We start from the raw sequence: 25838 nt of genomic DNA on the forward strand, positions 1-25838 counted from the left end.
TCTAATGTACTTTTAAGATAAAATTAGGAATGTTCAGGGTATGAATCTGAACTCTGAGGACAATGTCACTTATGTATCTCATTAGGTATCTCATTCTTTTGTAGACCTGCCAGAGACTGAATGTAGTAGGTCAATGGTCTAAATTATTAGATTCCTTTTAATGTCCTCATTATTTTCATCCTAAGAGTTTGAACAGGTGAAATTTCAAATGAAAACATCAAACCAGACCATAGTGAACAGATACACAAATTATAATTTCTTTTGTTTTATTGTTACAAATTGTGTCATTACCATACTTCGTCCAGGGAAATTTACGTCCACACACTTTACAGACCCACCCCTTCTTTACATTCTGAGTATAATAACACAGAAATGCTCAAATCCTAGGAGACACAGAACACAAAGAACAGAATCATTCAAACCATAGCTTATATACTTGTTTTCCAAATTGAAATAGGCTTTCAGAATAACGAACTCTAAATGAAATGATGGTGGAGACTAATTCAAAATGTGGCTGCCACTAGTGCTCTGATCAAATATGGTCCATAGAATGTTGGGTAAGTTTTTCCAAATAATTACTATGCTTATCAGAAAGAACACTTGTTTTATTTTTGACTATGTGTTTTGGAATTTTCATTTCAAAATGTGAATCACACAGTGACATTAAAGACTTGTTATGTAAATGTGCTTGTGGCCATGAAATATATGTCCCCCATTATTCACATTCTCCCCCATAAGTGGTACTCTGAGGCCACTCTGTTTTAGAGGCAATCCCTGGATAATGAAGTGTTCAATTGGTTTTTTCTGCAAACCAATGTTGTTTGTGATTGGGAATTGTCATGACACATTCTTCTAAAGGTCCGTTGGCTTAGGCGTCATCCTCTTCGGTATCTTCTAATAGTCTGGAGTTGAAATGGGACAGAGAAAGGACATGTATGAAAAACAAAATACAGCTCAATGGACAAAGGGTGAAAATTCCCTTTCCCACATCTATCCTCAATAAATGAGCTCCCTTCCAAGTGGCTTCCTTTATCTCCATTTTTACAGTTTCATACCAAAGCTCTAGGTAGGCTCTATATGGAATCATTGACTGACAGTTAGGGTTTTTTTTGCCTCAGTAAAAGATATTTTATTTCTTATTTAACAGGAAATAATATCACCTGTTGTTTCACAAATGTTTTTAACCACAAACATCTCTCATTATGATGACTGATAATCCTCAGATTTCCCCATGTCTACCTTTCCTAAAATCAAAAATCTCTTTCTATTGCTTTCCTCTAGATTTGCCACTACAAGCACTGTTCTTACAGCCTAAAGATTGCATGGAGTCTCTATGGCTAAGCAGACATTCAGTTTTTGCAGCTATTATTCATAATCCTTTCCCTAAATTCCAATTTTCAGGAAGATGGTGGTTTGAGAGGAAGCAAAGTTATTGTCTTACTCAAAAAAAAATGACAGAAATAAAATTGCTAAATATTTTTATACAACTATTATCATTCAATGAAAAAGATAGTTAGCAAGCTGAAGAAAAACTTTGCTACAATTTCCTCTCTACTTTTCTCTAAGATTTCTGAGCCTTCTTTTTTAGTTACATGCGTTATTATAAACCCATCGCTATCTGTCTTTCTTTCAGAGGTGACTTTTAGTCTCTGTAGAAAAGATTGTTTTTGACCCTCAGAAGTGGATCTTTCTGCATTTGCCCCAATTTTAATCTGTTTAATGCTCTGCAAATGACTTAACTGATAATCTCATGCAGAAAATGCCTACTACACTCTCCAAGAACCAGACTATTAAGTAATAAACAAAAGTGAAGTCTTACCTAATTGTATATGTTCTTGGCCAATCTGTGGGGAGAAGATAAGTAATTTGTTACATTTTCTGGGTGCAATAACACTGGAATTTGTTTACCCCACTGGTTTTAAGATTTCAGATTTATCTAACTATTCATCTAAACAGTGGAATTTTCCAACAATACTATATTACAATGATGCCTGATTTTTTGCACTCATGGTGGGACAGAGGGAACATGGAAGATAAAAATGTAGAAAGTTTCTAGACTGTCTTAGTTTCTTGCCTGCCTCTGTCCTCTTTTGTAATGTGCCAAGGATGTACACCAGAAATAATGAATCACTGGGAATAAAATCCCAGTTATCTATATTCCCTGGATTTAGGAATAAAGATAATGTCTAGACCTGTAATTTCAATTGCTGTAAGGAATTCCCAGATAAGGAAAATCCCTTTAACAATGCTGGTTGGCCAGCTTTTTTACTTATAGTCTTAGCAAGTTGCCCATAGCATGAGATTTACCCAGGATAACACAGCAAATATGTACTGAGGTTGAGAAGGAAGGGAATGGAAATAGGTGTTTCTGGCTTTGAGAGACTCTCTGTGCACTATGCCATGCTGCCTAAGTAAGGAAAAAGATAACAGTCTGAAAAATTCACAAACTTGGCAAATTGGCTCTAAATGATGGAAATACATTTCCAAGAGAACTTCAAAATTGGGTCTTCTCTCCAGAAAACAACAGATGATTAACTAGTAGCAGTGGAGTGTAGGCAGAATGTGACACTTAAAAATAATCAGTCAGGACCACCTTTATTTAGATAGACCTCTCTAACAATGTAAAATCTGTAAAAATTCATGTGTTAAATATGTAGTGCCATAATGCCATAATGCCAAAGAGTGGTCCAAATTATTTTGAAGTTACAGAATTTTATTTTTGTACCAAATTCCCCTTTAAGTCTCTCTCCTGTTGGTTATGACTTAAAAATTTGTTTGTCTTTATGGGATTTATTTCATTGTATAAAGTTCTGTCTATTGTCAATGTTATCAATACTTGAGACTACAAAGATGAAGGATGTCCAATATAGAGAAAAATGTAAACTTGGATTCAAAAAAATCAACATTAACAAAATAGTGGAATCATGAAGAAACAACAGTCCCTATATTAAAAAAAATAGTCTAGAGGTCTATTGTATCACTGAGGGATCATCACTGAGGGATAGTTAACAAGTATTTATTAAGTGCCTATTGTGTGCCAGCCACTGTGCTAAGGGTTAGGGATGTAAAAGACAAAAAACCAATTCCTTCTGCAAGTAGTCCCCAGTGTAACAAAAATCTAATCAGATTTCGGTTGGTATTAGGAGAGGCAATTTGATCAATGAGCAAAGCCTTCACTGGACCACATCTAGATTTATGTTTCATTCCAGTCAACACAGTTTAGGAAGGGCAAAAATAAACCATAAAAAGTCCTTAAGTGGGAGAGCAGTATAGCAAGGGACCTTGAAACCAGATCACAGAAAACTCAGAATAAACTAAAAAAGAAAGGAAGACTTAGAGGGTTGCATAATAGCTTGCTTTAGAAAAATTTTCATGTGGGAAATAGATTTTTTCTACTTGATCCTTAAGGGCAATCGTAGAAATTGACTAGATGTAAGAAAAAACTCTCTAACAATGAGACTTATCAAAAAGTGGAATGTAATACCTTTTTAGATGGCTGCTTTTTTTTTAGATGTTGTAAAAAGGTATCCAAGATAGGACTGATTGTGCTAGATAGTTATTGAAGTCCATTTTACCTCGGGGATTTTGTGAGATTAGCAGAACTAAGAAAGCTTTAGGAAATCTAGCTTCTGAGTATAGCTAGAAATACCTAACTAAAGGATCTTAGGTTATTTAGATGGAAGAACAGGTACTGAGGATTAGTCTTACCCTTAGTAGTGGGGACTTGAAGATTTTTAGCTCAGAGGTTGAAGGCACATGTCTTAGATTCCTAGGAGTATTGGCTAGAGGAAAAGGGATACAACAGCATACATTAGAGGGAAACAAAGATGGTTTTTATTATCTTTACTCATTGCTCTAATCTCAAATAAAGAATTTCTCAAGCAAGGCTTCTTCTATGGGCAAGGCTTCCAATCTTTTGAGAATGAAGTAGCTTCATGGAAGAACAAGAGCAAACTGAAATGTCTAAACCACCAGATTTTTTTTGTATTTAAAAAACAAAATCAGCAAAACAACTATAATAACATAATAGCTGGCATGTATACAGTGCTTTAAAATTTGCAAAACACTTTACATATATAATTTCATTTGATTCTCATAATAACCCTAAGATGCAGGTGATATTATCTCCATTTTACAAACGTGGTTGAGAGACAAGGTCACACAGCTAGCAAACTGAAGAAAGATTTGAAGGTGCCTTCCTGATTCTAAATCCAACAAATGTTCTAACCATTATATCATCTAGCTGTTAAGGTTCTAGTAATAGTCAGAGAGTTGTGAAAATCCCCTTTGGTGAAGGTCCTTCTTGAAAGAATTCACAAATCTGAAGAGTTTTAAGTGGCAATGGAAGTTTATTGTTGGATGAGAAGCCAGCTTTGCTAGAAAGACTGATTTCCTAGTGGCAAAGTCCTATTAGGGATTAGGAAGCTAGCACTGAGAAGAGAATGTCTTCACAGTGGGCAGGGATCTGACAGCATGCCAAAGAGGCAAAGCATGCTACTTTGGACCTTCTGCAAAGAAATGAGTAAACAGAAACCTATTTTATGAGCAGATCTTGGCAGGGGCCTGGGGGCAGTTTGAGCTGATCAGACCATGATCTCCCAATTGAAATTACTTTGAAGGATTTTTCAACCTGAATTTAAATGGAGATCTGGCTATCAATGGGGGCGATTTGCCTTAGAAATAGCCCAGCCAGGAGGATATGCTCTCATAGACTTTCTGGAGTCTGGGGGGGTCAGGAATTAAAGGGGACAGAATTTCAGAGTGTTAATTTTACAGATTGATGCGGGAAAGATTCCAATCTTTGATTCCCAACCCCTCCTAGCTAATGTAAATTACCCTTTGACTCACAAATCCTGGTCCCTTTGAATTCCAATAGAAGATCCGGACCTGTCCCAGCCCCACCCGGATCTGAGCCAACTTTGGGGCTACACCCCAAAGCCCCTCGAGCTAAGTCTCCGACTTAAAAGGACCACACTGGGAACCCCTCTTTGCAGAGATTCCAAACATGGTCGCCATGTGAGGACCCTCTGTCCACTGGACCCTCTATCCAGTGCCCTCCTTATCTCTACCTTCACCTATCTCCTACTTCTAAACTCAGTAATAAACCTCTTTTATTAATCTAGCTCTCTGGGCCAATAAATGCTTTTATTGGGAATTCCGCGCCGCTACTACCACCGTATCCTTGCGCCGAATCCAAGGGGGTTGCAGGGGAACTCTGTTTGACTCCCTGTACCCCAAAACTGCCACTAGACCTTAACTAAACCCTAATTTCATTTAGGTACCCCAAATGTAGACCTCAACATGTGGTCTACACCTCAACATTTGGTTCCTGAGCTCAACAAGATCACACCCCATTATTGCTATCTCAAAGTTGTGTTTTTAAATGATGATTGTCATGGATAAAAGAGCTCTGAACATGAATATAATGTAACATTGTGCAATTTTTTAAAATGATAAATATGAATTTAGAAGAACATAAGAAAACTCACATGAACTGATGCAAAGTCAAGTAAGCATAATATACATAAGTAGTACAAGAAAATAGAGAGATGGTTTCTGAGAAACAATCATTGTAAAGTGAGCAGAATCAAGAGAACAATTTATAAAATAAGAACATTTTAAAGACAAACAACTTATTTATAACTTAAAACTTACAACCAATCAAAATTCTACATGTTTCCCATTTCCTCTCTGATATGAGTTAGATTCAGGATACAGAATGAATTATACATTGTTTAGACATAGTTAATGCAAAAATTTATTTGGCTTGATTTTTATATTTGTTATAAGGAATTTTTCCCACTGGGAAAGTAGTAGTAAAATAGGATAAATAAATAAAATAGATTTTTCTTAATGGGGAAAAATAAATTAAAAAAAAAGCAAACAAACCAATATAGCCTAAATTAGAAGGTAAGCAAGTAACTAGGGGAAACAATCTTTAAGTAAGCAATTCAAATTTATAAGAATAAGATCCTTTCCCCAAAAGACAAGGATAGCCATATTATGTTTCTAAGAAAGAAATCCAAAGTAGCAATGGCCATACAAAATGTTTCAAATTACTATTAGAGAATTGCCAGTTAAAGCAACTCTGAGCTTTCATCTCATTCCAATCAGTGGCAAAGTTGACAAAAAAAAGAAAATGACAAGTTTGGGAGGTATTGCAGAAAAACAAACACATTAATGTACTATGGGTGGGACTATGAATTGATCTAGTCATTCTGGAAAGTAATTTGGAGCTATGCCCAAAAGGTATATGTATCTTTGATGCCATATTAGGCTTATACTCTGAAGAGATCAAAAGAGAAAAAGGACTCGTACCTACAAAAATATTGATAGTAGCTCTTTTTGTAGTGGCAAAGTACTGGAAACTAAGCTCGTCATGTGGGGAATGGCTGAACAAATTATGGCATATGAATGTATCTTACAATTTTTTTTAAAACAATTTTTGTTTTAACCCTGTTCTATATTCATTCACTTAGAGCAGCAACTTCTCATGGGGCATTGAATGCCATTTGACAGATATGCCATATAACCATACCAGAAATAAAGTGCACTATCTAATTTCAACTGGATTTTATCTCTATATTATCTCCTTTCTATGATTTTGTGACCCTGTTCTTTTCCAGTTCACCTCCTCCCTTAGGCAGGTGGGTGGAATAGTGAATAGAGCACTGAAACTGGAGTCAGAAAGTCTTAAGTTGAAATCCAGCCTTAGGTACTTACTTAGCCGTATGACCATAGGGAATACACTTAACTCTCTGTTTTTCTCAGTTGTAAAATGGGGATCCATTTTCTTTTCTCTATATATACTACTATAAATTCTATTCTGGGCCCTCTTTTCTTCTCTTTCTATACTACATTATTTGGTGATCTTATTAGCTTCCATGGATTCAATTGTTTACTCTGTGCAGGTGATGATCACACCTATTTATCTAACTTAAAATTCTTTTCAGACCTACACTCTAGTATCACTAACTACTTATTAGCCATTTATAACTGTATATCCCAAGATATTTCAGACTCATCATGTCCAAAACATGTTTTATTATCTTTTTCTCCAATCCTTTCTCTTTTCCCTATTACTGATGAGGGTTCCACCATTGTTCTTGCTACCCATGTTCACAAACTAGTGTTTCCTTGACTCCTTAAACTCATTCATGTATCCAAGCTGTTGCCAGGTCTTATTTTCTATCTTCCCAACATTTCTCAGAGCCCTTTCTCTTCATTCACACTGTGACCACTTTAGTATAAGCCCTTAATAAACTCATATTTGACCTATTTTAACTGCTACACACCATGACTTTGTTTCAGGATTCATCCTGCTTGATCTCTCTGCAGTTTTTGACATGGTTGCCCATTCCCACTTCCTGGAAATTTTATCTTCCATTGACTTTTATGGTATTGCTCTTTTATGGTTCTTTCTGTTGCTTATTTGACCACATCCTCAGTTTGCTTTGCTGAATCATCAACCATCTCCCATACCATAAGCATGAGTGTCTCCTAAATATCTGGACTGGGTCTTCTCTTTTCTCAATACTTAAATTTTTACCATCTCCCACAAATCTTAACATACAGATGATTCCAAAATTTATTTATCTAGCCTTCATCTCTCTTCAGAATTTCAGTCATACATCATCATCTTCCTGCTGGATATGTCTCCTAGATACCTTGTTAAGACTTTTAACTTACTCTTTTTAAAACAGAACTAATTATCTTCTTTTCTATACCCATCTCACTTCCAAATTTCATTCTTTCATTAAGAGAATCACCATTCTTCTAACTACTCAGGTTTGCAATCAGAGTCAACCATGACTTTCCTCTCCTTTATCTCTCATATCTTTCTCTGCTTACTGTTGCTTTCTTTCCTTATATACAATTGCCAAAATAATCCTTTTTAAGGCATAGATCTGACTATATTACACACATACTCTACTACCCCTCTCTCAAAAACTCTCTAAACACCTAGGAAAGGAAAGCTTTAGCACTTAATTTATGTACCTTACCCACAAAAGAGACCTTGACACACTCAGAGCCTATTTTCTTTTATTTAACACACAATTCTATCAAGTTTAGTTATTTTTTTCTCAAATTTCAGGATATTAGAAGGGGAATCAGGGCAAGAGGGGTGTTATATACAACTAATAGCAGGAGAAGGAATTGCTGCCAGTGAAATAAGAAAAAGAACTAAAAAAGCAAATCTTCATAAATCCTATGTGTTACACTATAAGATGAGGACAAGTATTTGTAAGGAAACTGAATTATCAAAAAGCTCATGATGTTCAGCAGTCTCTCTTCCTCAGGAGAAAAGAGTAAATTTCAAAGGCATAAAACTATAATTCTTTAACAAATAATTTACAATTCCTATTTTCCAGCAACTATCATTAAGCTTTCCTTTAAGTCCAAATTAAAGAGTTTTCTCCATACCTAAGAAAGCTATTTGCTTTGTCCTTTCATTCCATTTCATTTGAGGTAGCTGCCTAAGTTTTCAGTGTAATTTCACAGGCAACATAAAGTCTACACATTACCATGAAATTGGTTTAGAAACACTAAAAGAGCTAAATCTCTTTAATGGGCATCTCCAAAGAGAGACCTTTGCCTGCTGCTCTTTTATTGTGGGTACTGAGAGCGAACACGACAGAAGGAAGGAGCTGTTTCTATCTACTGGGTCCCTATGAACAAAAAGTAACAACAGTCCCTGGAATTTACACTGGGACTTTTAATTTATTTATTTATTTATTTATTTTATTTATTTTTTTTATTTAATAGCCTTTTATTTACAGGATATATACATGGGTAACTTTACAGCATTAACAATTGCCAAACTTCTTGTTCCAATTTTTCACCTCTTACCCCCCCACCCCCTCCCCTAGATGGCAGGATGACCAGTAGATGTTAAATATATTAAAATGACTTTTAATTTTTTAAGAGCTAAGAATAATTACTAAGGAAGTAATGCAAAGTGAATGATTCTCTGGAGCAGAATAGGGTATCCATTGTGACCATATAAGAGGAAAAGTGAATGTGGACGAATGGAATCACTGACAAATTGTGATGCTTTATGTGCTGTAGTTAATTTATATGTAAATAATGCTAAATAAGTTTGGTTATATTGATGTTCAATATTAATTTTAAAATTAAAAAAAACTCATAGCACTACCCTATCTTTTACTCAAAATTTACAAAATAATTTCTTATAAATGAGTTAGCTACTCTTATTCTTCTTTCAGAGACAGAAAAAATTAAGAGATTAAGAAAAATACCTAAGAACATAGTGAACTAAAACTGGATCAGCACTAATGTTAGAGTTCACCTACTTTAACTTCAAACCCAGTGTTTCTTCCTTTAGACAAATCTACCATCTCAACCCTCTGTCTGTGCTGTGCTCTTTCTCTCTCTCCCAATTCAACTCAAGATAAATCTCTGAAGAATCAGCTCAAGGAATTCACAAAAGATCTACTACCTTTTGTTCTTACCTGGAATTTGCAAAACATTTTTGATGGCATAGATGACCCCATTGGTGGCCATGATGTCAGTTTCTGCAACAGGTTCTTTGTTGATGTTAACAACAGAATTTTTCTAGGGGACAAAATATTTGTTAAAAATCATTTTGATACAAAGATAATAGAGATTCTACATGAATATAGTCCAGATCAGTATTATTAATGAATTAGGAGAATAGGTAATTGGTATCCACCGAGAATCCAAAAATCTTTACTGCCTATACATTTTTTTTCCTTGAACATCCAACAATTAATCAAAAATTATTTATTAAATGTTGTATGTGGCAGTAATCGTGCTGGACATTGGAGATATAAATATAAATATGGAGAAATTAAATGCAAGGCAATAAGATGCTATTAGCAATTCAGAGGGTCAGACATTTGAATTCAGCTTTGAAAGAAGATAAAAGGTGAAATAGGAAGGCATTCTAGGCATAGTGGATAGGCAATGCAAAAACATGAAGGTAGTAGATGGAGTGTCATATGTGAAGGATAATGAACTTCTGTCTAGCTGGGTCACCAAGTATGTAAAAGGGAGTAATGTAAAAGACTGAAAGGACAGATTTCAAAGAGTTTAAATGTTAGTGCATCCCCTTTCATTTTCCTTGCTAATACTTTGAAGGATCCTACTGAACAAAGAAATAGCCCAGATATCATTAATGTAGAAAAGTGTGGAACATCTTTTTCAATTACAAGCTGTAAAACAACCAGGAATCCACAGACACTGAAGTCACAGAAGACTAGTAAAATGGTAAATATGAAACTAAAACTAGTTTTATTGTCCCTTCTCTCAGCCTTTCAGAATCTGGGCATAGTCTAAAAATCATGGAATTATACCACTAAGAGGCCCTTCTTCTTCACCTCTATCACTTAGAAACTCTGGCTTCAACCCTTACTTCCACACCACCTTCTGTTTAAGATCTCTCCCTGCCCTGCTTCCACCTTCCAGCTGCTAAAGATTACCTTGTTCTTATTTTGTAGGTTTCTCCTTTAATAATACAAATTCCTTATGGATACAGATTATTGTTTTGCCTTTTCTTTGTATTCCCAGTACTTACAATAGTGTGGCAATATTCAACAGCAGCATTAGTCTGTGGTGATTAATATCTGTATAATGCTTTGAGGTTGCCAAAATGCCTCACATATAATGTCTTATTTGAACTGTCTACTTTTTTTTTTATCATAATGCCAGGCTGCTTCTACTGAAGAAAACTGTGGGTCTTTATTTTAAATATTTTCTACTCCCAGAAAGCCCAATATACATTTCTGCACATGTTGTCAACTTTCATGAGGGTGCCCTCTTAGTATCTGGGGCTCAACAGTGATGTGGTATCCAGAGAGGGTCTCATTTAACCTTGTATATTAAAAATTACTTATGGATGAATAAAGAATAAAGAAACACTTACCGAGCTGACTTCTAGTTTGCTACCTTGTAGAGATTTTAACCTCACCAGAGCCCCAATGGCTCCACTCACCAAGATCTCATCCCCAATATGGTATTTTAGAATGTTGGCAAGTTCCTTAGCATTTCCTAAGAGGAAAAATAATTTGGGCAGAAAATTAATTCCTGAGTTTGTTAGGAGGACAAAAGACATTAATCAAAAGAATTGATAAATGGATGGACATGCTATTGTGATGATGGTTAAAAAGTGTTTAGAAAACTATTAATTATATAAAATGACATATGGAACAAATTCAATAGCATGGACCCCATTCTTTGGGGAATTTGCAATCTATGACAAATGGCACTAAAAGAAATAGGTTTTCAATAAAGAACAAAAAACAAGGACCAGCTATCTAAAAGGGGATAAACTATCAAAACACCATATACATACACTCTTTTTATGTCTATATAGATATCTATATATCAATAAATTTGGGGAGCTCTACCTTTTATTCATCTAACACCAATATAAATTGTAACCCAACTCCAATTTAATAGAAAGTATTAAGAAATAGCATGGAGTAATACAACTAGCAAATTTCAAAGGCAAGATTTTAAATTTAATTATTTCCCCCTCCAAGTTATTGTCTGTTGTTGTTCAGTTGTTTCAGTCATGTCCAACTAATTCAAAACTCCATTTTAGGTTTTCTTGGCAAAAATACTGGAGTGGTTTGCCATTTTCATCTCTAGCTCATGTCATAGATGACAAAATTAAGGCAAACAGGGTCTTACCCAGTGTAATTTGCTTAGGGTCACAAAGATAGTAATTGTCTGAGGCCAGATTTGAACTCAGGAAGATGTGTCTTCCTTACTTCTGTACCATCTAGTTGCCCCATACTTTCTATACATTATTTCTTACAGTCTCTCCTATTTAACTATCTTCATGTCTACAAAGTCAAGGAAGATTAATGCATAAGAAAAATTAGAGCAAAAGAGAGATCAGTTGACATCCCAGATGAAACAGGGTAAATTTCCCTAAAATGTCAATCTTATCAAGTAGCCTAGAAAGGGTTCATGATAAAACTTCTCTTCCACATAAATCCAAATTGGCAAGAATAACCTATTTCAGTTATAGGATTTCATGCTATTTCTAAGTCTATAACTTAGTTATAATATAAAGTTAGAGGACTTGTTTTACCTCTATATCTCAGTTTTACATTTGAAGAATGGAATAATTGTTATTTATACTAATAAATATTATTATTATATTATGATATTGACAGCGCCTCCAACTTTGCAAAGCATTTTATGTCCATTACCTTTTTTATACTTCACAAACAACCATTTTGTAAGGTAGGTACTCTCAGTATTATTACTCCCATTTTCTAGATGAGGAAACTGAGGTGCAAAGAGATTAAATATCTTGTACATTTCAGATACCTAATGATCCAATTCACTGTCAATGACCCAATTTCTGATTCCAAGTCTACCATTTTCTCCACTATACCTTCTTATCTCTCTAAATAATAATAGTAGTAGGAGACATTTGTACTGTGCTTTATAATCACGAAAAGGTTCATTATTCTTATCTTGATCCTAAAAGCAATTCTGTGAGATAGGTAATTAATCATTTTTATCCAGCACTAGTGTCTAGCTTAGTGCTTAGTATTATGGATACAACAAAATAGTATGTCTTTTAGTACTTGAACTTAAGATTAACTATCTCATATTTTTCCTAAAAATACTACATTGCCTTAAGATGACAACTGGATGCATTTGTCTGATGGCAGGTTGGGGATAAGTATGTATGAAACGTATGAAACTGGGTTCTAAGTTGAGCCTAAACCATGCTTTAACTTAGTCCTAAAGCTCACTACTTTTCAGGGGCAGGGAATGAGTTAAATCACGCACACTCCACAAATATGACTCATGTTTCCAGGAACTAAATATTTGCTTCAAAAGTCAGGCACTTTTCCAGCTTCCTCATCTGGGATGCTTCATCAGAAAGGTGGCTACTACTAGATATACACAGTAGTGATATATTTATACTTTCTATACTCAAAAGCATTTTCTCTCCATGATTCTGGTTTCTTGATGGGTGAATTTAGAAGAATAATTTGCTATTATCTAGGAAGACTGTAAAGTATTACTCCCTATTGTGCCTTCTGGTCATTACAATCCAGAATTCCTTTTGAACCACATCAGTGTTTTGATCGGCTAGTTAAACATCCCACTGCTTAGGCTTATATAAATAAGGCTGTACAGATGCTCCCCAAATCAAGCATAGGAATTTATTTATTTTGTTACTAGCTGCCTCCTAATCTCAGTTGAGTGTGATATATTATAAACCAAATGGTTAGATTTCTCCAATGGTCATTTATAGCTCATTTGAACTTTTATAATACCTTTTATTGGTGAAGTTAATTTTTTTTCCCCTTAGCATTTGTCAGGAATTCACTCAGTTTCTGGAAAACCCATATTACTTTTAAGCATTAGAGTCTTTAAGGACCAATAGGCAATAAACTGCATACACAAATGAATGGATTGGGGTTCTCCTAAAGAAATAACATGAAGAGTTTAAAATCTTTGGACAGAGCTTCATATTGGGTATTTGTGTATTTTCCCTGACCATATATTAGGAACTACACTGGAGGCAGTGGTAGAAAGTAGCAAGAGCATTGGATCTAGAGTCATTGGATTGAGGGGTTTAAATGTTTCAAATAGAGTTAATATCCATTTATAATATGGGTTCATATAACATAGGTTCATAGATTCAGAGCCAGGAAAGATTTCACTGTCCCTTTTGTTCTAGTCTTTCAGGCTAAGGGAACTTAGTTCTAATGTTTTGCACAAGGGTACACAGATAGTAAGTGTAATTATTTTTTGATTGTTTTTTCTCCTTTCACAATTGGGGCTAAATAACTTGTCCAGGTTCACACAGCTAGTTAATTATGTGCAGTGGGATTTGAACTCCTGTTTCCAGTGCCAGGGCTCTATCCACTACACCATCTAGCTGCCCCATTAAATGATATTTTAGTGAGGGTTCTCTGAGTGTTGCCTTTTGGGTTCAAATCCCAGCTTTCTATTTATTACCTGTGTGATCTTAGGGAAGTATATATAGGAAGATTTAGGGAATTCGTAGGGAAAGCTTTTCTATACCTTAGTTTTCTCATCAGTAGAATGAAAGATTTGGGCTACTTGACCTCTGAGGTCCCTTCTTTTTAATGTAAAATCTAATGTTATTCTGTATAGACATTAAAATGGCATAGACAATTATAAACATAAGATAGGTTTTTGCCTGGAGATATAGGGGTATTATGACTGATTTAGGTTTAGCTTTGTGAATGTATTGGAAATAGGTTACCTAGCTTTTATAACACAAGAAAAAAAGTAGATTCATTTTTTTTCCTCTTCCCTGATTATACTATCATGAATAGACATCCCCAAACCCTTATCAGAACTAAGAAATATCTATTTCTTTCTGAAGTTGGAAGCAGCTGGTGTTGAGAATGAAGGTATCTTCTTTAGGAATATGAAATAAGGAGGCTTACTGAATAATGATTAATTGATCCATGAAGACATCTGTCTGTTGGTTTGGAGAGGGTGGAAATGAAGTTGGAAGATATTCAAGTTTACCCACTTAAGGGACAACAAACTAAATTTTCTGCTTTCCTTTCATAAAATGGTCAAATGAATAATTATAGAGTGCAAGTTCCAGAGTTTGTATAATTTCTAAATGTTCATGCTGTTAAGAAAAGAGAGTAATTCTCACAAACCTGGGATGAGTTGAGGTAGGACTGCCTGGAGAAAGATCTTTGACTCTAAATCTATAAGTACTAATTAATAACTAAGAAGTGGGTCAAGGTAGTGTGATGTAGTGGATATCATAGACCTCCAAATCAGGTAGAGAGAAGTTTAAGTCTGCCCTCTGACATCGACTGGCTATGGGATCCTGAATAAATCACTTATCTTCTCAATATCCCAGACACAAAAAAGCTCCTCATAACCTATGAAATCTCTAAATTAGACCAAACTCTGTTGTTGCTCTCCAACCTACTTCCCAAAATTAAAGAGAGAGAAAGAGAGAGAGAGAGAGAGAGAGAGAGAGAGAGAGAGAGAGAGAGAGAGAGAGAGAGAGATATTCATGGTTCAGTGGATGTAGGACTGAGTTGGGAGTAAAGAAGAGCTGGCTTCAGGCAGCACCTTTGACAAATACCAATTTCATGACCAAAATTCAGCCCTTATCTTCTCAGTGCCCTTAGGCACCCTCATACTGAAGAGTGGCTGACCTGTATTATAGTGGGAGTTTCCACACTGAGAGTTCCCCATATGTTCACCAGAGAGAAATCATGTCAAAGCAAAACAACAAAGAAGGGAAAGAATAAATAAAAATCAGAGGGTGGCTTTCCCACTCATCTTCTAACGAAGACCTCACTTAATCTAACTGCTAAATGAACATAACTTGATGGGTTTTTTTGGTTGTGAAGGTCTTTTAAGTTTTTGTTATTGTTGTTGTTGTTCTCATGGGATCCACAGTTGAGGAAAGAAACAAATATTTATTAAACAAATCCCTGAAAGGAAACATCTCCTCAGACCTCCTTATTGCATGTGTGGCAATGTGAAGCACATACCCATGAATTTATTCAGTTCCTCTGGTGGTAGGGCCTGGAAGGCTTCATTTGTTGGGGCAAAGATGGTGTAGGTACCTTCTCTGTTGAGAATTTCTGTCAGACCTGCAGTTTGAATGGCAGCCACCAGTGTGCTGAGGAAAGACAAAGACAATAGCTAGTGGAGTTGGGGGTGGGGATCAGTTCTCAATTTTCCACTGAGAATGGGGGAGAGAGATGGAATATGCGTGACTGAGATTCATAATTCTCAATTTAACCCTTAATGTTAAATCCTCCCTGCTAAGATTTTTATGAGGGCTCAAAAAAGAATAGCAAAATCTGGTTTGAATTTGGCCTTCCTTCTCTCTCTCTCTTTGGCCTCTTTTCTTTCATGTGAATCATCCTGCTTCCAAAGCCACGAATCAGTCAAACGACTGACCCTAAGAGGTTGACAATGAGAAGGTGGAAAAGGAAGAGGCACAAATGAGCTACATGCTAAGGAAGCGGCTCAGGAATTAGACATTTAGCGTGTGCTTAGTTTCTGCTGTGCTCAGAATTTTATTAGGTTTGACTTAATCTTGCAGGCAGCTGTATTTAGTCATAGGGAACACAAGTGAGGGGAAGCAAATGCACCAAATAATGAAGTAACAGGAAAGTTAGAAATAAAAACAAATGTGGAAAGAAAATTAGATGGAAATGATGGGAACTTCAAAGAAAGGAATGGGAAGGAACTTTATTTTCATTAGACATCTATGTAGAAAAGGAGAAGAAGAAAAAGAGAGAGCAAAATATTGAAAAAAATAGACATCTCTACTTTATTAGATACTTAAACAATAGAGAATAGCATTTTCTTTGCATTTTATCATTGCAAATGAAGTTTTTTTCCTAGGCATTCAGGGATTATTTTTAGAAAGATAATTTTTAAGCTTTTTTAAGGCTTAGAAAGATATTTTTAGATATCTCATTTTAATTTATGTAATCCATCCTTTCCACATTCCTCTTAGGAAAGTTCACAAAAGACTATACTTAACATACAGACTTATGATGAAGGGATAGAAGAAGGAAAGGGAGAAGGAAAGAAGGGAAATTGAGACCAAGAAAACTGAAGACAATTGTAATTTATGATGCTAACTGCAAAAGACATCTCTGGGATGGAAAAAAAGCATGGTTGTTACCTGAAACGATTGTCAACTTTAAGAGCATCCATGATGGTCCCTATTGGTGGTGTCAACATCTGGTCCACAGTAAATAAAGTGCCATATCTTCCTCTCTTGTCATGAGCTGCAATGCAGCTGTTCTCAATACAGAGGCTCTGTGAAAGTAATCATGAAGGGAAGGAAGGAGGAAAGCTATTTATCTTATCCTTCTAGGGATCTTTAACTTTCATCTGTAACATCAAATTCAAACACAATGGGGAGGAAACAAACACATGTGAAGAAAAATTATAAAAAATGAGAATCTAAATCTCCTGTTTAAATAACCTTAATGTGTTTCATATAGGATATGATATAAATATATAAATGCAATATATTACAATACAATGCAATACAATAAAAATACAATATATTACAACATAATATAAATAAATATAAATATAATATAAACTTCTTAGCCTGGTATTTGAGGTCTGCAGCAATCTAATTCCCACCTAGCTTTACTTTTATTTCATATTCCTCCTCTTCATACATTTGACAAATTGAACTATTACCCACTCCTTGATCTCATCCTAATTATGAAGCTTTACTTAGTTCTTCTTCCTCACCTTTCTCCACTGGTAGTGAAATTTCTTCCTTAAAATGTCTTACAGAACCTCTCTTGGGGCTTCCTTTTGCTCTTCTAATGTTCTAACCTTTAATTTTGTATATGACGCATTGTGATCAGTAGCCTTGGTACATAGATCAATGTTTAATATATACTTATTAAATTGTTGTTGAAGTCAAAGAAACTATGAAAAAAATTTGTAAATATTCCAACAAATCAAGAATAAGTAACATTAAAAAAGAAGAGATACCAGAAGTATCTAATGTCCATTAGCTATAAGATTTATATATTGAACTCACTTTGGACATTTTTGTTCTCAATCTAGTAGTTTGACTATGATCCACTTTAAATAATAGCTATATTTATATTATAATTTCAAGGTTTCCAAAATTTTTAAAGATAGGGTAACTAATTAAATCTTAACAATGGTCCTATGATGTGCATACTTTTATTATCCCCATTAAATAGAGAAGGAAACTGGGGCACAGGGAGATTATCCACTGTATAGATAGTAAATTTCTGAGGCAGGCTTCAAACTCCAGTCTTTCTAACTCCATTTATATTCTTTAGAAATACTTAGCACATGAAAATTATATTTATTGAACATCAAAATATATTTATTGAAGCAAAGTATTAACTTTGTGTTTATCTTCTCTTTTTTGAGTTGCATAATAATGAGCTTGGTTTCTCAAAATTAGCCTTGATCATATATAGTAATAAGATATAAAAGAAAACAGATATGGGATATATGGGATAATCGAATCTCAAAGTTAACTAGAACCTCAGATGTTGTTTTCTCTAACCTGTGTCTAAACAGGCTTCTTTTCTATAAAAATAGTCTACAAGTGTTCACCCAATCTCTACTAGAGTCCCACTATGTATGGGGAAATTATTGCCTTCCAAAACAGCCCATTTTACTTTGGAACAGTTTTATGTATTATAAGCTTTTCTTCTGTGGAGAAGAAACCAACGTATGTTTCTTTCACCACTATTACTTGTTCTTCCCTCTGGTATCACTTATTCTTCCATTGACCTTCTGTAGACCTTCTCATACTTCACAGAATTACAGAATCAAAGAATTTGAGAGTTAAAATGGACTTCATCAATCATCTAATCTAACTCATAAAAGAGTTTTATTTTTTCTAGTGCCATTCCCACTCTCACTCCACTCAAGTGCTAAATATCTACAATTCCTTCAAATGATCGTTATATGGCATAATTTTTGTTTTTCTAAACACACTCTAGAATGTCAGGCTTCTTCCTATGATGTGATGATGAGATCTAATGAGAACAGAATACAGCAGGGCTACCAACTCCCTTGTTCTGACATAATGCTTCAAATTATCCAGTCTAAGATTATAATGTACAGTTGTGTGTTGTAGGGTTTTTGAAAGGTTTTTCACAACTCAAATTCACACCACCATTAAAATCATCGGTGTGGATTAAAACAAGTTGAGGCTATCTTTTTTGGATGCCATGTCATGCTATTGATTCATATGGAATCTGCAGTCCATGAAAATCTGACTCAACACTTCTCTCACTTCATACAGTTGATTTTTGAGCCTAAGTATAGGACTTTACATTTATCTCTATTTAATTCTAACCTCAGACTCAGCTCATTATTGCAGTTAGAAGATTCTTTTATGATCCCATTTTTGCCATTTGCCATTGTTAGTTATTTTGTTCATCTTCCTGTCATCCAAAACTTTAATAAACTTCATCCAAGTCAATAATATTGACCAGGTAAGGGCCTAAAATAGATCCATGGACTCCCCCATAAAGAGGAGGCAGATAGCACACTGGATCAAAAGTCAGAACCCTACAATATGTTGTTTACAAGAAACACATTTAAAACAGGGAGATACATACAGAGTAAAGGTAAAAGGCTGGAGCAGAATCTATTATGCTTCAGGTGAAGTCAAAAAAGCAGGGGTAGCCATCCTTATCTCAGATCAAGTAAAAGCAAAAATTGATCTAATTAAAAGAGATAAGGAAGGAAACTATATCTTGCTAAAAGACAATGAAGCAATATCAGTATTAAACATATATGCACCAAGTGGTATAGCATCTAACTTCCTAAAGGAGAAGTTAAGAGAGTTACGAGAAGAAATAGACAGCAAAACTATAACAGCGGGAGACCTCAATCTTGCATTCTCAGATTTAGATAAATCAAATCACAAAACAAATAAGAAAGAAATTAAAGAGGTAAATAGAATATTAGAAAGACTAGGTATGAAAAAAAAGAAAAAAAATAAAATAGATCCATGGGGTTCTCTATTTTTGGAGTGCTGAACTCCAAATAAAGATTGCTAAATAAACAAAACATGGTTTTGAGAAAATATTGTAAATATAATATTCATTGACAGTGGATGGAAGTCTGTTCTATTTCCTTGCCTTATAGGAGTCTAGCCCTTTTCTTAGGTAGATAATATGACTAATTTGTTTTCAAAGATCTCTAGAAATAATCTTATATTTGCAACATAAGATCCTATTACTCTCAGGAATAGCTTTCAGAAACAGTTTTAAAAATATAAAATACCTCTATTTTTCCACCCTCCATTCTGCTAATAAACAGAGATGTGATGATACTCTGACAGTCTATGCAATTCATCCAAAGAAGGAGCACAATTACAAACAATAGATATAATAATAAGATCAGAACTTACATTACGATAAACAAAAACTCTCAGTTTCTTCCCACCCAGAGTGTCCAGGGTCTGTCCATGGTACAGATACTTAGAAGATAGCTGATCTTTAACAATGTGATTCAGAAGCAAATTCTTCATATTGGCATCTACATAAGGGACACCATCTGTAAGAGAATATTTATTAAAGTTCAGTGAGACATTTTTCTGTAATTAACAAAATGATTTAGAAAGTGAACCTAGTAAAAGGACCTGCATTCCTGAAATTTAAAAATTCAGTACATACTATCTGTCTCTTGAGTACAGGAGAGTCAGACCTTTAAGTTTAAGCTTTCATTAAACTCTGGAATTTTTCTCAGAAGATACCCAGAGAATGGCTAGTGTTGGGGTGTTAAGTTTTGAAGAGAAAATTTGGAAAGTAATCAAAGACGAAAATTCTTTGTCTCCTTTTCCCAATGACTTGGTCCAGACCTGTTATGTTTTTGGTTTGGGAAACACCCATATGGAAATTCTTTCCTCCAGTGTAGATCAGAAACTCATCTATAGCATATTCTTGGATAGTTGTCTGGTACATTGAGGGATTAAGTGTCTTGTATGGAGTCAGCCATATGTGTCAGAGGCAGGATGTGAACCCACCTCTTCTTGACTCTGAAGCTAGCCTTCTATCCACTTTGCCATAATAGTATCTCTAAATCATCATTACATATTCAACTGATCTTATAAATAAAAGCATAAAAAAAAATCCTTGACTAGAAGACACAAATTCTATATTTTAAGGAAAAGATCTTCAGTCACACTTTCTTCCTCACATATTTTTTTTTACCAGTTAAAACACCAGAAAAATCTTGTTTACCCTGAATTTGTGGCCCCCCCCCCTTTCAGTGGCATAAAATGCATCTCATTTAGTAAGACTAAAACTTCATATATATTGTACCTAGTATTTCAAATAGAGCATAGTATGATAGTGAGAGAAGATCTTTACTCCCAGGTAAGTTTCTATGTCTTTTTGTTTGTTAACTTTACCTTTGAATACAGAATTCAGAGGGGCAAGAAGAGTCAAGTGTTCTGTTCCAGAGAGATGAGAATCAAGGCCAGCTTGTCTATAAAGGTCAATAGATGTTGAAACATCAGACTCAACAGCCAATTCAAATAGAGTCTTAGCTAAAAAGGAAAACAAAAGTTGGTTTGAAAATTTTAAATGCTACTTTCTTTTGTCATTCATTCACTCTAAGGCATGTCACACATTATTAAAAATATCATATTGGAAAGCAAAAATATTCTGTAAACATTACCAGTACAGAAAAAGTCTAGAGAATTAAGATAATGTTGTTACTTAGGAAAAAGTAACTCCAGAGTGTATGGCTATAACTGAGCTTTACCTGAGTCTGGAATCAGCAGTTCATCCACATAATGGATCACTCCATTGGTCGCCAAGTTGTCCTTATTTGAAATAATGGCCTTCCCATCAATAGTGAGCATGTCACCATTACAGCCCACATCCAGGGTATTACCCCCAAGAGTCTCCATGGACAGACCTGAGATGATGGCTTCAGCACACATAGCCGATTTCAGGATATGGTTGTTTAAGAGATCTGGGGAATAAACAGGATCCATATTATGGGAGAGTTGGGTGACAAACTGCTGGAAGATGGAGAATAAGCATAGACAATTGTCATCCTTAGTGTGGAGAGATAATGCAATTTGGATTGGACATGGCTGCAGTCATAATGGGAGACCAAATAAAGAGTTGATTATGATTCATTAGTTCACAGGATTTAGACCCCCCAAAGAAAGAATTTTTCTTAATCCTCTCATTTTGGAGATGTGGAAACTAAAATCAGTGGGAGTAAAATGACTTCCAAATCAGAACTAGTTAATAATTATGCTATCAGAAAAGAAAAGGACAATGTAGGGATAATTTGGTTTTGGAAGGAGACTAGCTGGTTTCCCGGTAAAAAGAGATCGCATTGGATAAAGGCCAAAAGAATGAGAATGTTAGAGAAATGAATAGAGAGGTTGTCCCAGGTCTCCTCCCCTTATTCTATCTTTGTGGTATACAGGATTAATCGCAGGTGTTGGTCATGGTTTGGTTTAGTACTTTATGCTTACTCCTTCTCTTCCCCCCTACCCACCTCATGCTCCATTATGAGAAGCCAGTAATGGTGAAGCTATGGAATTAGATGTATCACTACTGAGCTTGCTTCTTTGTATCCCCAGCATATGGCATATAATAAATGCTTAACAAATGATTTGGAGGTTTCTTGATTGATTCCTAACTGGTTTTGGCTCCTTTGAAATGTAAAGCATAACTTTGTATTCCCAAGGAGTTGCAAATTTCCTTTCACAGCAAAATATGGGAATAGAAACACAATAATCATTAGCATGGGGAAATTGTAATGCATTATGGAGTCATTTGGTTCTTGAGAAAAATATTGCTTGCTTCACCAGTGGAACAGGGGAAAAGTTTTTCCACTGTTTGGTATTTTCATTTTCAGGGACCATACAGCACATAAATATTTGTTGAATATAGCATCTGATAGCAAACAGTAGAACTCAGCCCGAATACAGGGTGGGTTATGGTTGCTCAGGCTCTGCATGTAATGTCTTTGTTGCTGCTTTGCCTTTCTTCAGGGCAGGTCTGAATGCTTTAAGGCTGAGTCCTTTTCCTCACGAAATATGAACAGTGTTGAAAGCACTAAAGTGTATTGGAAAGTGCAATGCATTTGAAGTTATAAAACAATCTATCATTTACTTTATTGTCTGTCCAAGTTGGTAAATGACATGCCTCTCTGGACCTCAGTTTCACCTGTAAAAGGAGGGGATAACACAAGACGATTTTTAAAGTCCCATCTAGCTCTAATAGTCTATGTTTGTGTGGGTGCAGGGGTTGTTACCAGGTTTTTTGGGTTCCCTTTTCACCTTCTTTGCAAGGATGTGAAAGATTGAGGAGGGAAACAAATGAGTTGAAATGAAATTAACAGGGTCTTTGCTGCCTTTGTTGCCAATTCTGATGTTAAACTCTGTTCAACCCTTCCTGGGCACGGGGAAGCACATCTGAAACTTGGCAGATTTTATGGCTCAAGGTAGCTTAGGGGAAATGTACTGAGTCCCTTAAAATTAGAAACTTTTCTTCCTAAATAATCACTTACATGCTTTAACTCCTCTGGCTCAAGGATAGATTCCTTTTTTTTGAGGGAGGAGAGGGAAGTAAAATAAAGTATAAAGATTAGTGAATTTGGAGACAGCTCCTGAGTTCAAATTCCAACACTGCAAATCATTCCTAGATATAAGCTCTATATGGGGTAAATCAAGTGGTTTCAGGCACATATTGTCTCTAAAAGTTTGAATATTTACTATTTCACTTTTAAAGCTTGTTTTTTAAAGTAAAGTTTATGAAGTCTTTTTCAACTCAGTCTATTAGGTTTTATTTATTAACCTTTATGCATTCATTTTTTAAGTCGTTATACTATACTTCTCAAAGGTTAACATGGGATCACATGAGATAATGTTTATAAAATATATAAAATGCTATACAAATGTGAGTCATTTTTAATTTCAGAAGATCCATGATCTTAATGGGAAGGGTTATTATTGCCACAAATGGGAAACCCTCCAATCCTTGGGGTGGAGAGTACTATGCTCTATAATTACTTAGGGGGCAAATTTTTAATGAACCTTTTCTGAGCTTATTAATTGGATGACTATTTTTGGCAGAAACAGCCTGCTCCATTTGTGCTAGAACAAAAGTATGAACCTTGAAAGGATTTGCCAGAATTTGTGCCCAAGTATCACCCTTATCAACCAATAAGTACTTTCAATATAAGATTATTATTATTACTATTACTACCAATAACAATACTGATGATAATAATAATAACTGCTTTATTGAAATACTATCTTCAGACTCAGCCACTAATTTTGGAACCAGGCCTGCACACTTTCTTTAACACTTGATGAAAGGACCACTCACCTTTCAATGCTTCAGGATCACCTAGGATACGGTTCAGGGTTTCTTGAGGGATCTTCTTAAATGCTTCATTAGTTGGAGCTAAGAAAGTGAGCTGAGTATCACCCTCTAGCAGAGTATTAAGGCCTGATGCAGCCACAGCAGCCTAAAAAGAAAGGGAATGAGATCCCTATTTAGGGAATTCAATTCAAATAAAAATATATTTCTTACGTGCCTACTGTATACAAGGTGCCAAGGAGACACTACAACAATGAAGACTTAAAGAATTTCTGTCCTTAAGTTGCCTGTATTCTACTGTATCTTACATGGAAAAATAGCTCTTCTGTGTTTTATATGTTTTTTTTTCCAAGAAGAAAAATTAAAGACTATATGCAATTGTCCATAGACTGATCTGTCTTCAAAGGGTTTAAAATTTTAATGAAACCCCAAATCAATGAAACCCCAAGTAAACAGTTATCTCTGCCTACTAAGAGGTTTAAAGGAACCCCCACCACTAAATAATTAGACTAACCTCTGGTACATATTCCATTTTTGTGTTTCTATATTTATGTTGTTGGTTTTTTTTTTTAATTTTCTAGAGGCATTGTGATGTAGGGAAAGAAACACTGAATTTGATGTCAGAAAGTCTGAATTCAAATATACTTGTTTGTTCTTGGACAAATCTGACCTTGGATAAAGGTTAAATGATCCAAGTTTTAACTTCTAACTTCTATGTTCTAGCAAATCAAAACAACTCTAGGATATCACTTCACACTTATCTAATTGGCTAAGATGACAGAAAAGAAAAATAACAAATGCTGGAGGTGATGTGGGAAAATAAGAGAGACTGCTGGAGCTATAAACTAGTCCAACCATTCTGGAGAACAACTTATAGCTATGCCAAAGGGCTATAAAACTGTAAAACTATTAAAAAAAAACCCTATAAAACCCTTTGACCCAGAAATACCATTACTATGCCTATACCCAAAGGGATCCAAGCAATAGGACCCATAAGTACAAAAATATTTATAATGGCTCTTTTTATGGTGGCAAATAATTGGAAACTGAAGGGATGCCCATTAATTGGGGGCAACTGAACAAGTTATGGAATATAATTGTGATGTAATATTATTGAGTTAAAAGAAACAATGAAGAAGATGATTTCGGAACAACACTTGGGAAGACATATGAACTGGTGCAAAGTGACATAAGAAGAACCAGGTTACGGTAATAGCAATATTGTAAATATAATCAGTGTTTAAAATTTACCTACTTTGATCAATACAATAATACACCACAACTTGGAAGGATTTATGATAAAAAATGATATATACTTCTAGAAAGAGATTTGGTGAACTATGAAAACAGATTTATTTCCTTTATTTTCCTTGTTTGTTTTTTTAACCTGGAGCACTGCAAATTCAGAAACATGTTTTTCATGACTTCACATGTATAAAGGTATCATATTTCTTGCTTTCTCAATGAGTGAGGGGAGAAAATGGAGGAAGGAAGAAAATTTGAAAATGGAAATTAAGAACCTCAAATTTTATGATCTATAATATATTGTAAAATAATGCGTTAGGAGAAGCTCCTTGGAAATGAAGAGTCAAAGAGACTACAGAATTCAACAGTGAAAAGAAGCATTCAGCATGACATAGTGGAAAGGGTTTTTGGATTTATATTCAGAGGACCTGTGTTGAAATCCAAGCTGGGTCCTTACTATGATTGTGACTTTGAATGTATTACTTAATCTGTCTGGGCCCCAGTTACTCATCTATAACATTCAATGGTTGTATTAGATGGATCCTAAAATCTTTTTGGACTTTGAATCTATGATCCTATTCCCCTTCAAAGTTCAGCTAGTCTATGAAAGTACTATATCCATATCAACCAAAATCCAATTTTTTTTCACTTTACCCTTGGAAGTCTCCAAGGAAGCAGGCACCATAGTTTCCCCTTACCTCCTAAGAGAGAGATCTCATGGCTATTACGGCC

At 35.1% G+C, this 25838-nt stretch overlaps 1 protein-coding gene across 1 annotated transcript in view; it reads right to left on the reverse strand.

Moving 5' to 3' along the window:
- Positions 1-249: 249 nt before the first annotated feature.
- TGFBI (transforming growth factor beta induced) overlaps positions 250-25838 on the reverse strand; it is a 55147-nt gene continuing 29558 nt past the window's right edge. Inside the window, exons 7-17 of the mRNA XM_003756437.4 lie at positions 23868-24009; positions 21277-21489; positions 20921-21058; positions 19919-20064; positions 16667-16803; positions 15516-15646; positions 10907-11031; positions 9474-9576; positions 3709-3782; positions 1820-1844; positions 250-902 (exon numbers count right to left, since the gene is read on the reverse strand). Of these exons, the coding sequence (XP_003756485.1) occupies positions 895-902; positions 1820-1844; positions 3709-3782; positions 9474-9576; positions 10907-11031; positions 15516-15646; positions 16667-16803; positions 19919-20064; positions 20921-21058; positions 21277-21489; positions 23868-24009 (1242 nt within the window). The 3' untranslated portion in view covers positions 250-894. The remainder of the gene's footprint in view (positions 903-1819; positions 1845-3708; positions 3783-9473; positions 9577-10906; positions 11032-15515; positions 15647-16666; positions 16804-19918; positions 20065-20920; positions 21059-21276; positions 21490-23867; positions 24010-25838) is intronic.

Source organism: Sarcophilus harrisii, chromosome 2, assembly GCF_902635505.1.
Source record: "Sarcophilus harrisii chromosome 2, mSarHar1.11, whole genome shotgun sequence".
In the NCBI taxonomy this organism is placed as follows: domain Eukaryota; kingdom Metazoa; phylum Chordata; class Mammalia; order Dasyuromorphia; family Dasyuridae; genus Sarcophilus; species Sarcophilus harrisii.